General features: G+C 39.1%; 1 protein-coding gene across 3 annotated transcripts in view; it reads right to left on the reverse strand.

Annotated features, from left to right (window-relative positions):
• Positions 1 to 773: 773 nt before the first annotated feature.
• The window catches only part of NUSAP1 (nucleolar and spindle associated protein 1), a 17098-nt gene continuing 4003 nt past the window's right edge, over positions 774 to 13868 (reverse strand). Inside the window, exons 3-12 of one of the 3 annotated variants that reach the window (XM_044436115.1) lie at positions 13628 to 13810; positions 12062 to 12239; positions 11360 to 11455; positions 7662 to 7771; positions 5507 to 5578; positions 5212 to 5393; positions 4756 to 4937; positions 3743 to 3856; positions 1869 to 1959; positions 774 to 864 (exon numbers count right to left, since the gene is read on the reverse strand). In XM_044436115.1, coding sequence (XP_044292050.1) covers positions 777 to 864; positions 1869 to 1959; positions 3743 to 3856; positions 4756 to 4937; positions 5212 to 5393; positions 5507 to 5578; positions 7662 to 7771; positions 11360 to 11455; positions 12062 to 12239; positions 13628 to 13810 — 1296 coding nt within the window. In that variant the 3' untranslated portion in view covers positions 774 to 776. Of the gene's footprint in view, positions 865 to 1868; positions 1960 to 3742; positions 3857 to 4755; positions 4938 to 5211; positions 5394 to 5506; positions 5579 to 7661; positions 7772 to 11359; positions 11456 to 12061; positions 12246 to 13627; positions 13811 to 13868 lie in introns of all 3 variants that reach the window. The other 2 variants (XM_044436114.1, XM_044436113.1) reach the window with 2 other exon arrangements.

Here is a 13868-nt window from a genome sequence, read left to right on the forward strand (position 1 = left end):
ACCAAACCAGCTGGAGTGTACTGGATTGGGGAAGGCTGCTGTTTAGCATATATAGCAGGAGTGGGCAACCTTCAGATCAAGCCATTTGGAATATCACGTTTCCCAACAATTGGAAAAGAAATTTGATCATACATAGTAAACGATTTCCCACCACATCAGAGCCATTGTTCTTGTCAAACAAATGGTTCAGGGCACTCGTAGCAGCCATTAGCAGAGCTGCAGAATAGTATTGGTTGAATAAAATTAGCTTTTACACAAGTAGCACAATGTTATCAATATCCATGTTATTTTAATACAAAAATTAAAATAATGGTTTAGAACACTCAAGTGAATGTTCTAAACTTGTTAATTTGGTCCCTGCTGTCCAGAGTTTTGGTCCATGCTTTTGGAGGAATATTTTTGCTTCCAGCCAGTCTAGGGCCTGCTAAGCTTAGATCCCCCCCGCAACCACAAACAAAACAAAACCAAACCAAACCTGGGAGGAGGGAGAGAGAACGAGAGGAGAAAATGCTTTTCTGAAATTGTTTACAAGCCTTCTATGATTGTAGCTTCAATGACTAAATAACTGAAATCAATCTAGTAACACCCTATATGGCTCCCTTATCCCAAAATATTTGGAAAGTGCTAGATCAGGAAAGGCTGCCCTGTATGTTTATTAGCCTAGCTCGGTACAGACAACAGGCTGCCTGAAGCACATCACTGCATAGAAAAAACAAATATTTACAAGAAGGTTTTTCATACAGAATGTTATATACAGAACAATTTTAGAGTTAACCTTAGACAACTCTCAGTCCTCTGTAGGTTCCAAGCACTTGGTCTTTTCTCTGTTTCCTCTCCTGTGTGTGCCTTTCTCGTCTCTCTTCTCTGCAAGTGAAAAGTGCCGAGAAAAGTGTTGCATTAGGTCACTGACACCTTTGTGCTAATAGTTAAAGAGCATAAAGACTGAAGTGTTCTGATTAGTTCTAAAATCTCCTTCCTGACAGAAAATTTATTGATAATTCTTGTTACAAAATATATCCTCCTTGTGAAAGTCTTAGTAGTTTGTGGATGCTGTGATGTTAGATATTGATTTAATGAACTTCTTGTTCAAAATCAGAGTAAAATTCTAGATGTCTGGGTTCCATCCTAGTAGAGTTAAATGCACTGTTGGGTGCATGATATTCTACTTCTACAAAACCATTTTTAACTATACGCTAAAGTTGAAAAGTAAAATTCCAGGCATTTAAAGTGCTACTATATATTTCCAGCTACTTATTCCGTATCCTGTACCATCACTGACTTCAAACCTGAGTGCTATAACACTGCAGCAAGACTGGGGAAAGAGAGTGGCAATTCCAGCTTCCCACATATAAATATAATGCAGGATGAAAACCAACCTCCATGTTATAGCATGAGTTCTCTTGTTTATTACAGGAGCCTTCCTATTTTGTAAACCATTTCTATTGATAGAGTAACTCAAGGGACTGTAGAATAAAAATACAAGACTCAAACTTGAGCAAGCCTTTGTGCACCTTCAGGCAGAACCCTTCCTCACAGTGTGGAAACGCTCTATGGGCTTACAGGAGAATGCCTTCTCACACACACCAAATGTATATCTTGTCTGAATGCCTTCAAATATAAAGCCTTAATTCAGAAGGTTTTGTCTTTTAGAAAAGTTGCCCTGAAATCTGGCAAAGCCTTACTTATTCTGTGGATGGCATGGAACTGTGCTAAGTGTTGTTCTTTTAGTAACTTACACTAACCAAAACCCTGTAGGATTGGAACATCCTGCTGTTCCTGTGTGAAAGCCAAAAGCTGTGACTCAGAGCAAACTGAACCTTGATTTCAGAGATGGCAGCTCTTGGGAGATAGCTGGGTCATATACTTGCCTGGTCTGGAGAAGGGGCTGTTTATAGTTCTTCTTGTGGGAACAGGCATTCTGGTGATTCTCCTTTGATTTGCCCCAAGGTTTCAATTTTCCTGCATTGACATAAGAAAGTTTGCCAAGGTTTAGTAATTATACCTTTTCTATCCTCATTTGTTTAAGTAGCAGAGTCAATTTAGAATAAAATATTTCAAAGTTCCTTGTTACTGTAGTATTCTGTGTGTTTTCAAGATCATCTTAGACAAAAGGCAGTCTTATACTATGCTGCCTGACTAGGGATTTCACAAGCTTGCAAAATTTCTTTTAATGATACTTTGTTAGGCTTAATAGAAGTATTATAGCAACATGGATTTTTGGAAGCTTCTTAGGATCAACACACCAACTTTTGTCTTTTTATGCTATGTGTAGAACAAAGACATCTGTGTAGTTTTGTCTGTGTTTTACAGGGAAAAGGCATAGTTTTGTCTCTGCTGTATGCTTTTCGTTTTGCAGAGCATACGTAGTTTTGCCTGTGTGATGATTTTTACTGGTGTGGGGGTGGAGGAGGTATTCTGCAATAATGGTATCTCACTGCACTTTGTGGCGGCAAAAAAAAGTTACAGTGATATGTTCATTTTCTGGAGTGGACAGAGGATATCCATGTTTGCATTGCTCCTTTAACTTGCTCTAAATGGCAGGATGAGAAGCAAAGCAGAATTGCCCTCTCAGAGCAAACTCCTTCTTTCCAGATTTGGAAATGACTCACCACAGAACAAATAGGGAATAAAAACCCACAACAGCTTATTAGAATTTATAAGGACCAACGCAGAAAATAAATTTACCTCCCCAGAACAGCCCACTGGATGAACAGAACATCCTTAATCTACTAGAGAAAATAAATATATTATGATAAATTCTAGTGTCCTTTATTAATTTAGTGGAGAATATCCTTGTATAGTATGCAGAACCGCTGTGCAGATTCTGCATGCTATACAAGGGAGGGCAGGTTATTGCCTGTATGTGTAATTAACGTGTGTGTTGAAACACCCTTTGGCTGAAGAAGGCTTTACCCAAAACAAATGTATCCCTCTAGTAATGCTTTATAAAGACAGTGATTTCCATGTGGCAGCCCTACTAATGTCAGCAAAAGGAGCATTGGCACCAAACGTCACAGATACGACTATACTCCACACAGAATGGACAGAAATTCCCAATAGCAAAGCAGAACCAGGAGATTGATAGCAAAATATGATGCAGGCACTGATCCACCTGGCTAAAGTCAACCTAGATACCTTCTTGCCTAGAGATCCAAGTACCTGGATATGTCCAGCTTGGAGCAATGGCAGAAATAATAGAAGTTTTTCTCCCATGTGAGAGGGTAATTCTACTTAGTTATATGTCCTGTCATGGAGCAAGTCAGACAAGGATATCCTTGTTCACTACAGAAAAATACGTAATTTGGTGTTTGGAACTGAAAACCCAGCCTCTGCTTTGTGTTTAGTTCCTTGTGGAAGTTACTAGTCCTTTATGATTAGGAGGGTCCCCACAGCAGCCACTTTGTGACACTGTCTCAGATTTCCAAATGTGACCATGCAAACAAGGCTGGAAAGCTCTGGTTTAGAGCTTTAAAAAGCTGCATTTAGTGCCCTGTATATGCAAAGAATAAACTCATAATCTAGGAAGAAATTAACTTCAACATAGTAAAGCATACTTTTGGGTAGTCAAGACAAGTTCATAAAGTGAGTAAAATAAAAATGATTAAAAACTACTGCAAGCACACTGAAACCAGGTGCACCATAGGGAGAAAAGCTTCATCCTGCAACTATATTGCCATTCAGGACATGACCAAAGAACTGATTTGATATGCATTGCCTGTAGTCTTGAAAAAGACTTCAATACCTCTGTGTGGCTGATAACTAAGTGGCCTAGCCAGACTTGCTTGCAGATCAAATGCTGGCTTCTTAATGCTTGTGGATTCTGGAGTCTGAGTTACCAACTTGAAGGAGCTAACAGCTTTAAGGGGGAAAAGAGCATATTGATGATCAGTAACCTGGTGAAAGTTAGCAAAAGATACATATTAAATTTAACGGCTGCCTAAAGGCAATATGAATTATAAACAACCAACCATATGTTGCATATATATCTATATCCTAATAGGTTATTAATACTGAACCTCTCCAAAGTAGAAGCAGAATCTTGCTGATCCTTATTGAACCAAAGCAGGCTTGCCTTTTTCAGACATTTAGATCACTGGAGAAATAAATTACAACAGTTGTACTCTTGCATTATGGAAAGGCATCTCCAGATAGGGATAGAAAAGAATCCTACCAGAAAGGCTGGAGAGCCTGTACAGTTAGTGCAATTAGAGAAAATTGGGCTAGATGGACCCAGTGTGACTCCATCTAAAGCAGCTTCCTATGTGTGTCCATAATCACAAGCATTAAAAGGTTTTTGATTAGGCAAGTGGTTAGGGATAAAGATCAGTTCTTCACATAACCAATATAGACAACCAAGTATGAGGTGGACTAGTGATGGCACTACAAACATCTATTAACTAAGGATACTAAACAGGGCTTCCAAAAAGACAAGGCAATAGCAAGGAGTAAAAGTACCCCACTTGAAGGCACCAGAGAATCTTTACTTATAACACAGCCCGAGGCTGCATATTAGAGAACAAAACTCTTTTACCTTCATACTGGAATAACTTTTTCTTCTTCCATTCTTGCAGTCCCTTATACTGGTAAAAAAAATCATTTCAGTGCCTTTGACAGTGGGAAGGAAGGAGCCCAAGCCTAGCCGTAGGCAATAAGCCAAACATAATCTAGCAGTGCTTTGCCCTACAAGGATCATATATTCCGTGTGCAGTCAAGTACAGACAATTGCCACTGTTGATTTGCAAGCATCCCAGTTACCAGAGTTTGTTGGGGTTTCTCTTAGTTGGCCTTTGGTTGCACTTCTTTTGACACCTTTCTTAGTTACAGATGTATTGCTGTTCTTGCTCACTGGGGTGCCATCGTTCAGGAATGGGGATTTTCTAGATGGAGTCTTGATTAGGGAGCGCTTGTGCTCATTATCCTTTGTAGATCCGGAGAACCTGAACAAAAACAACTGTTTTCACATTTTTATAACTCAGCTCAAGCTATTCTTTAATTCCATTTCATTGAAATAACTATTATCCTAAACATACAGACCTTTGCTATGTTAAGAATATGTTAACAGAACCTGGACTACCAAAGCTTGAAATGAAACGCTGAATTATATCATAATTAATTTAAAATTCAAGGACTCGATTCCATAGTGCTATACAAATTTGCACTGCTAGATTAATATGCACTACATATTTATTAGTAGTCAGTGGTATTATTTACCTGACATTCATTTTGATTGTTGAGCAGCCAGTTGAACCCAGTGCTGATTTCTGAGATAAAATACCTTTGTTTGCAGTGCCAAGAGAATTGCGTGGTGAGTGCCGCAGGTTTACAGGAGTACATGTAGCGGACAGCATATTCCTCTGAGGATGAGGGCTTGATAAAAGTCCACTAGAATGTGTCTGAAAACAGGAGAATTATGTGCACACTTTAAAGTCTAGCCTGAATGATTTGACGCAAAACATGATATCAAAAAGATCACCTGTTCTAAAATAAGCTTTAACCAAGAACTTACCCTCACCTTGGAACCAATATTTAGAATTTCATTTTGAGGAGAATTCAGGTAGCTACTCTTCTTAGCCAGCATCTGCCAAACATGGAAGTTAAGACTTTACTATATTTGTTTTATAATAAGTTCTATTTTTGAAATCTCAGTGTGCAAATGCCCTTCTAGTGTCCTTATGTGGTCACAGATGAACAACTTGCCAAATAAAAGCACAATTTGCCTCAAATTAGTAATCCTTTTCTGCCCCCAACCCCTCTCAGAGTCATGCGTTACATAAAACCAATCACAACCCCATAATTGCCAGTATATGAGTCTCATGTAGCCATTAGGAGACCAGTTATATATACAAAAAGCACAAAATGGTAGATGGAAAGCAGGTGAACAGAGGGCAAGGAACTACCCTGAATTACAGCTGAAATAACATTTTCTGACTTCTAGAAAAAGTAAACACTGTAAGCATTTGATCAAGATCCTCTTCAAAGTTAAAATTGTCTACTGAGAATGGATGGTTTGAATACACTACTCCAGTGCTGTGTCCAGTCAGTTTCTGGGCCCAATTCAGAGGGTTGATACAGATCTTTAAACCCCTAAAATAGCCCAAGACCAGTTTATCTGAAGCACCTTCTCCTGTATGTCCCTGTCCAATTGCTAAGATCATCTTCAGAGGCTTTTCTTGGGTGCCACCACCCACAGTAGAGTGAAGAGAAGAGCATTCTCTGCATAGAGCTATTCTTCACTGCAAGGCTTGGAGGCCAATGGTGGCTCCCAGTCACCTCAAATGCAGCCCTTTGCCCTCTCACTCTTTATGCAATCATTGCTCACTCGCAGCAAGGGTGCTTTAGCTTTGCTTTGCTTGCTCTACTGGTGGGCTGCGTGCTTTGATTTGAACCATGATGGAGTCTTTTGGGCTCATCAAGCTCTCAGGGGAGTAGGCTGCATTCCAGTGATGGGCATAGGCTGAAGTCAAAAGTGGCCAAGGCAAAAATACTAGTAATTTTTAGGTAAAATCTCTCACGGCAATAATTAAGCTTCAAAGAAAGGTATTTTAGTTTTTTAGACTGGGGGAAAAACTGCAAAAAAGCTGGGAAACCAACCAATAATTGGTGGTTGTGGGCAAGGTATCTGGGAAACTGCAACTGAGGTTCTACATCCCTGATTTTTGCCTTAATTGAAGGTGATTTTGTTGGTTGAGTTTACGTGTAGGATGGGCTACTGACATTTTATTATTCTCTAATACAATTAGAACTCTTGTGATGTGTTTTATTTCTGGACCAGATATGTATTTGAAAGGGAAGGAGGAAAGCAGAAGTGCTGCTATTTTGGGTTTAATGAATTGGGGGAAGTGTGTTGGTAGAGGAGGAAAAGACCATTGCGGATAAAAGAGAAGACTTCCTGTGATTCTTGACCTATCATGGGTCAAAGTAACCCATCATGGCATACAAGTATAATGCTGCTCATGAATGCCAAGTCACTGATAGGGAAGCTAATTGGGAGTTAGGACTTGCCTCTGGATGAATAAGCTTGTCTGCCATTTTACAAAAACCTGGCTGAGTGAGAATGAAGGAATCCACCAGGATGTATGTGCCTGACAATACAGCAGCAAGACAGAATAGGAATTGATCAATCTAATAAATAAAAGCACATCTTGCAGCTCAAGCACCTTGGAACAACTGGAAGTTGTTGGAAAGATGACATTTGTTTCCTTCAAATTATTTGGAGAGGGGGAATTCTACATTCATACTGAGACATTCTCCATCTGCACTGCAGGATTCCATGGACTGTCTCAATATCTGGCCCTACAAAAAACATAGCATATGTACGTTTTGATATTTGCTAGTCAGGCTGTAAGTGCTCTAAAGCTACAGGATTTGAAACAAGTCTTCAGACTTGTTTAATATATTACTACAAACCAGCACTTAATGGGGTTAAGGACAGTTGGCACTCTAAACACTGTGATGCGAGATTAACTGAATTTAATGAGATCTCTGAACATTCTGGCATTATTTTTCAGCCACTGCAGCTTTGACAGAATTGTCAGCTTTAGTAGATATGGGGAACAAGGTGACCCAGAAATTCATATGATCATATTTAAAAAAAAATCATTCCAGAAATCCTACATAGTAATGATGGGAGGGAGCAGAGAAAGGACTTAACATTTATTTACCTTGCCTTCATTAACTGCATTGAAGTTCTGAATCATTTTATTTTTCCTTTCAATATAATCATCAATTGATAGCATTTTCTTGAACTGAGCTTCATGAAGTTTCTTAAAGTCTACAGAATTAAAAGGGCAATACATTACTAATATTTTCTTAAGTACATACTATTAATTTGCTAATACATCCAAGTTTGCTGCTCCAACAGAAGGGCAATGAAAACTGAACACACATTAGACTGCAGTTTTTAGTTGATTTGGTAATATTAGACTAGTATTTCTTATCAAAAGGATTGTTCAAGAATGCTAAGCAATTATTTTCCCTTTACATTACCAGCATAGGCGATCTTAACTGACTGTAATAACTGATCAACCATCCAATGGTTAACAAACCAGGAGGAGCTTGTGAGAGCATGGGAGCAAATAAGCATGTTAGTTTTGGCCAGCTTTCTTACTCTCCCAAACCACCCAGGGAACAAGAGCAGTGAGCTTCCAAAACCAGGAAAAGACCAGTTTCCAGATTTGGATGCAAAGCCAACAACCCAGGATCAGTTTTTTGATTGAGAAAAATAGATGCAGGAGCCAGCTTGGCACTCTGCCATAACTGAGTATGGATTAAACAACCCAAAGGGGAGTTTGCATGGTTTATGTGAGGAATAATTGTTCTCAAAATATTTCCAGGATGGCAGCATAGCCCAAATCCTGGACCCAGCTCCTCACGACATTTTTTACTTGCTGCTTCACAATACTATTTGGAACTATTTTAAAATTTTGACAATAAGTTTAAGATTTTTTAAAAGAATACTGCCATTTAAGCCAAATGTCCACAGTGATATAGTTCTAGCATTTATCATTATGTTACTCTATTTCATAATCAGCTTGTTCAAAACTCAAGTACAAATAGAGTTTTGCTAGAGATTCAACTAGGTTTAACATAACTTTGTCCCCTAATTTTTTACCAGGACCAGTAACAGCCTGCAAAGCAAGCCTCCAGTTCAATGCATACTCATATAGGTGTAAGCCTATGTAACAAATAAGTATCATAGGACATATTTCTGAGAAAACACACAGGTTTGTGTTTAGAAAGACAACTTTTTGAACTGCAAGTGCAACATGACTGTGGCAAAAAGTCTGTACCTTTAGACCATCAGATTAATGGAGAACATATACTCCAGAGCACTACTGCTAACATTATCTTGAAGCACTCATCCCATGAATACAAAGCACTTAACATTTTTTCTATAAGAAATTGTCAAGTCTTTTACTTAAGAACCATCTTGTCCAAGGGGAGAAGATATAACTGCTTGAAGGCATCTCAAGTCAGCTTCCAGCAAAGCCACCTGAGGTAATCCCTTAGACCCCTAACTATTATCACTAAATGGGTAATGTAGAACTATCTTGCCCTTAAAGGGGGGAAAAAAGAGGGGGCAGTAATAGTCAATTACTCCACAACAATAATCCAAGGGAACTACATTTTTTTCTTCCTAGGATACAGAGGTCTTTTAAAAGTACTTTTATGTATGCAATGCTGAAATTATCACCTTCATGTGTTTTAGTGGCAAGACAATTAGATGAAGTGCTCCCAATACTATCATCTTCATGCACGGTGATATAAAATGGCCAGACTTAGGAAAATAGGTACAATAATCAGAACAAGGAAGGAATTCTGGCTATTTTTAGGAGGAAGCATTGTAAAAGGGACCCCCACATGACAAATGCAACAGAAGAAAATGAAGGGACCCATATTATATGCAAGCAAAACAGTATACAAGTCCCAGTTTAAAAAACTTACTAGACAAATTCATCTAAAACAGATGAGGACCCTCTTGCAGGCCAAGAAGCAAATCTGTACTGGGCAAGACTTTTAAGGGCCACATCCCAAAGTGGGTGGGGTCACCTCAATGCTGGCACGCAGCTCCTGGATGTGATTCAACAGGGATCTCTCCCCTGTTCTGAAAACACTTCTCCTCCAACCAGCACTTAATCCTTAAATTGGAACACAGAGAAGGGAGTGGTTTTCTAGGATAAGGATAGTACTCCCTGATGCCACTTCCTACTCATACCACCAATGGGTTTCTTTAAGCCTAAATGCAACCAAGTGAAAGAGAATGCAAAGAAACTAATCTCTGCTCAATCTCAGAAATTTTCTGTGGAATTCCGTGCCATGAAGAGAAGGCATGGGAACCCCTCTGTGGGCAGTATCCAACCTACAAGCCAGAGATTACCTATCACTGATCTACAACTTTTAATGTGTTTCCAAATTTTCCCATAGCAACCTGCAATTCAATCCTCACATTTCCTTTAAGAGATGTTAGATCAGGCATTCACAACTAGAACCTTTGTATGAAGCGATTCTAAGTACACAACATTATGTGAAAAGAGTTTAGGGAAAGTTAAAACATTTACACAGAGAAACAGAAATAACAAGTACATAGGTATCACACAAGATGCTTTTCTTTGACTTATCACAGGGTTCAGGTACAGTGCAGCAGTTTAGGAAGGAGTCTTATACTGAGGTCAGATCACGCTTCCGTCTGGCCCAGTACTGCTGACACTGACTGGCAGTGACAGTCAGGATTTTTTTCAGGCCTATCTGAATATATTGATTGAACTTGAAACCTTCTACTTGCAAAGCATGTGTTCTACCACACACACATCCTTTCCTTAACCACTGAAACAGGCCAAGGATAGTTGCTGGATGCCATCTCAGTGTTCGTGAAGCAAGTTCTTCCACAAAATTGATTCACATAGAAAACGTTTCACATAATAGGGTTGCACTCCCTCTAAAGGACAGGGTCCGCAGCTTGGGAGTGCTCCTCGACCCAGAGCTGTTCCTGGAAGCTCAGGTGACTGCAATGGCGAGGAGTGCTTTCCTTCAGCTTCGGTTAATCCATCAGCTGCGTCCCTACCTGGAGGGCGACTGCTTAGCAACACTGATGCATGCATCGGTTACTTCCCAATTGGATTTCTGTAACGCACTCTACGTGGGGCTGCCCTTGAAGACAGTCCAGATTCTTCAGATGGTGCAAAATAGAGCAGCCAGGTTGCTGACGGGGACTGGGCGTTATTCTCATACAACCCCAGTCCTCTACCAGCTTCACTGGCTTCCCATCGAAGTCCGGGCTCAATTCAAGGGCTTTTTATAGATGATAACCAGCACCTTAATGGCTTGGGACCTGGATACCTAAAGAAATGCCTTCTTCCGTATTTGCCCCCCCCACCCCCTGAGATCGGCAGCAGAGGCCCTTCTCCGGGAGCCCTCCGTGAAAGACATTAGGAGGCAAAGTACCCAGAGGAGGGCTTTCTCTGCGGTGGCACCCCACTTATGGAATGCGCTCCCCAGAGAGGTCCGCCTGGCACCGTCATTTGTTTTTCAGCGCCAGGCTAAGACCTTTTTATTTAAACAATATTTTAATAACTTTTAATGTCATCTATAGGTTTTAATTTTGCAGCCAGGGTGAATCTGGATTTTATTTGTATTGTGTTTGTTTATTCTATGTAAGCCATCCCAAGGCTATGCGATGGGACGGCATAAAAAATTCTAAATAAATAAATAAAATAAGTCAGAAAAGCTATCAGAATGAGTGATCAGATAAACAGTTGAGAGTGACAATTGATAACTGCCACACTCGTGTGATTCTGTGGTTTGCATACAAGTCAGTATCTTGTATATGGATTCTTTTTAGAATAGTTAGCTTGCAACTTACTTGGAGTGGTACACGCAATTCTTGCCCTTGCAGATTTGGATAGGCTGTTTGTGAGACCGGGTTTCTTTCCAGACAGAGAATCCATACCAGTCTTATCTGATGCAGAGATCAGAAATATAGCTTTAACATTACCAGGAAACAGAATCATTTTACTTAACTTCAAAATGGTGCTCAACATTCTTAAACCTCCAGAGATAAGCTAGCCAAGTTCAGCTCCTCAAGTTTCCGGATATGCTAGGATTTATTAATTCATTTAAAGGTTTTGTACAGCAGCAGTATTAGTTCAACTCTGCATACCAACGGAAAGACAGAAATAGGAGAAGCATATTCTATTCCAAGGAGCTCATCATTACAGCAGTAGAGCTTTAATGCCTCAGTACCACCCCCTTCATTACTTTTTCTGAAATAAATTATGATTTATGTTTAAGCGATGTCAAAAGCAAACCAAACACCTACAACGTTTACGCTTTTTCACTAAACTCAGCATAAGACCAGAAGGCAGGGCAACACTGTGCACTGTTGCCCTGTGTACAGCTGTCTTAAAACTACTGTTCGATTTCTAAAAATCCCAACTTTTTACTAAACTTGAGTATATATATTGCAAATTCCTTAGTGATAATCAGAACTGAACAAGTTGCCCACCCCCATGATGAATGATCAAACCACAACAAAACAAGCATTCAACTTTTAAGGGCAAATTACTTCCAACTCTTTTTTGCCTAGTAGAATTCTTCCCATTTTCAAGATTTGGAGTGGCAAAGTTCTCTGTCAAGTTTTCTGTCATCCTGCAGTTTGCTGGACATTTATTTTGAGTTATAGTCAGTTCATTGCCAGATCCATGATCCCAAGTCTCTTCCCTTTCTTCCAGCTCTGTCAGAATCTGTAGCTAAAAATATGAGATGGGAATGTTTTTCAAATATATACCTCTCTCATTATGTATATATTATACTATACAAGTTTTTTTATTATTCCTTTGCAATGGATGAAAACAAAGGTTAATACAGGTAGTCCCTGGGTTATGAACGAATTCTGTTCCTGAGATCATCCTTAAGTCAAATTTGTAAGTTGGATCACATAAGTCAACTGTTTGTCTTAGTAAATGTATATATTTTACCTTTCTATGCATATAAAATACTTTAGAAACAATTCCATACTCACTAAAACATCTTAAATACAATACAGAATTGTAATACTGATAATATAGTAATAAAGTAACTACAGGTACTAAAGGGAGAGAATATGTATGTTTACAGGTACAGTATTATTAAAAACAAAAGATACAGTTCTTAAAACAATTTAGAACATTCTGGTAGTAACATTAAGCCTAACTTCAACTGATGATGATGATAGAAATGGACCTGGTGCTGAAGAGTCAGTGTTTGTGCTGCTGAAGACAGCAGGGAGGTGGGTTACCACTGGAGTAATTTCTTGAAGTAGGCCACAAGAGTTGTTTGTAAAGTCATTTTCTTTTTCTCACCATAAATGGCTTAATAGCAGCTGAGGGCAAATTACAAGGGTAAATGCTAAAGAAAAACCAAAGGGGTACTATACAACTGACATGTGCCCTGAAATGCACTGGCTCAAATACACCTGAGCCTATACCCAGAACAAAAAGCTGTAAATACTCTATCTCTAGGAAACTAAACTGCCACCGATAATGCATCACCAAATGTGCCTCATAGTTCCCTACAGATACATCATATAGTTCTCCAGAGATAGCCATGACTATCTCCAGGGAACTACCCAGCCATTGATGATGGGTCACTAAACATGTTGCATAGTTCCCTAGAGATTTATTTTCATTTTGATTTCTTAAAGCCAGTTTATAATTCATGCAGTGCAATCCTGAGCATGTTTATTTATAAGTCCTATGAGTTAGATAGATAGCTAAGTATATTTAAGTGTTAAGACCGCTTACTATGCTTATAAATATTGCAAATATGTGCAGAGAATGGAAAATGAGAGCATGAATTTCAGAGCAAAGCACTCTGCACAACCCTTTCCTCCTCCTGATCATGAACAGAGAGTGAATATTGCAAAGTAAGTCATGCACATTACATAATCTACATAGGGTGCAAAATGGACTTTCTGGGCACACATTTTGTAAAGTTTATCATACACAACTCTCGTCAATACTTTAAATCATTTTATGTAAAACTGGAATTAAATAAGCATTGCTTTTAACAGTTTCAATAGAAAACAAGCAGCATAAAATACCAACAGAAACCTAACATTTATAATTTAAAGATCTGATCTGCATAAAATTACCTCTTTTTCTGGATGAACTTCTGCTTCCTTATCATTAATATTTTGTCTTTCTATTGCATGGTTCTGTGCATTATCATTTTCCTGATTTTTACACCTTTTGGTGACCATGGATAAGTTTACCGGAATTTGATTGGTGTTACATTCTTCTGTATCTGTAGAAGAAAAGGAGGCCCTTTTGTTGTCCTACAGAGAGAGAGAGAGAGAGAGAGAGAGAGAGAGAGAGAGAGAGAGAGAGAGAGGG

This window comes from Varanus komodoensis, unplaced genomic scaffold, assembly GCF_004798865.1.
Source record: "Varanus komodoensis strain SLA01 unplaced genomic scaffold, ASM479886v1 scaffold3, whole genome shotgun sequence".
NCBI lineage: Eukaryota > Metazoa > Chordata > Lepidosauria > Squamata > Varanidae > Varanus > Varanus komodoensis.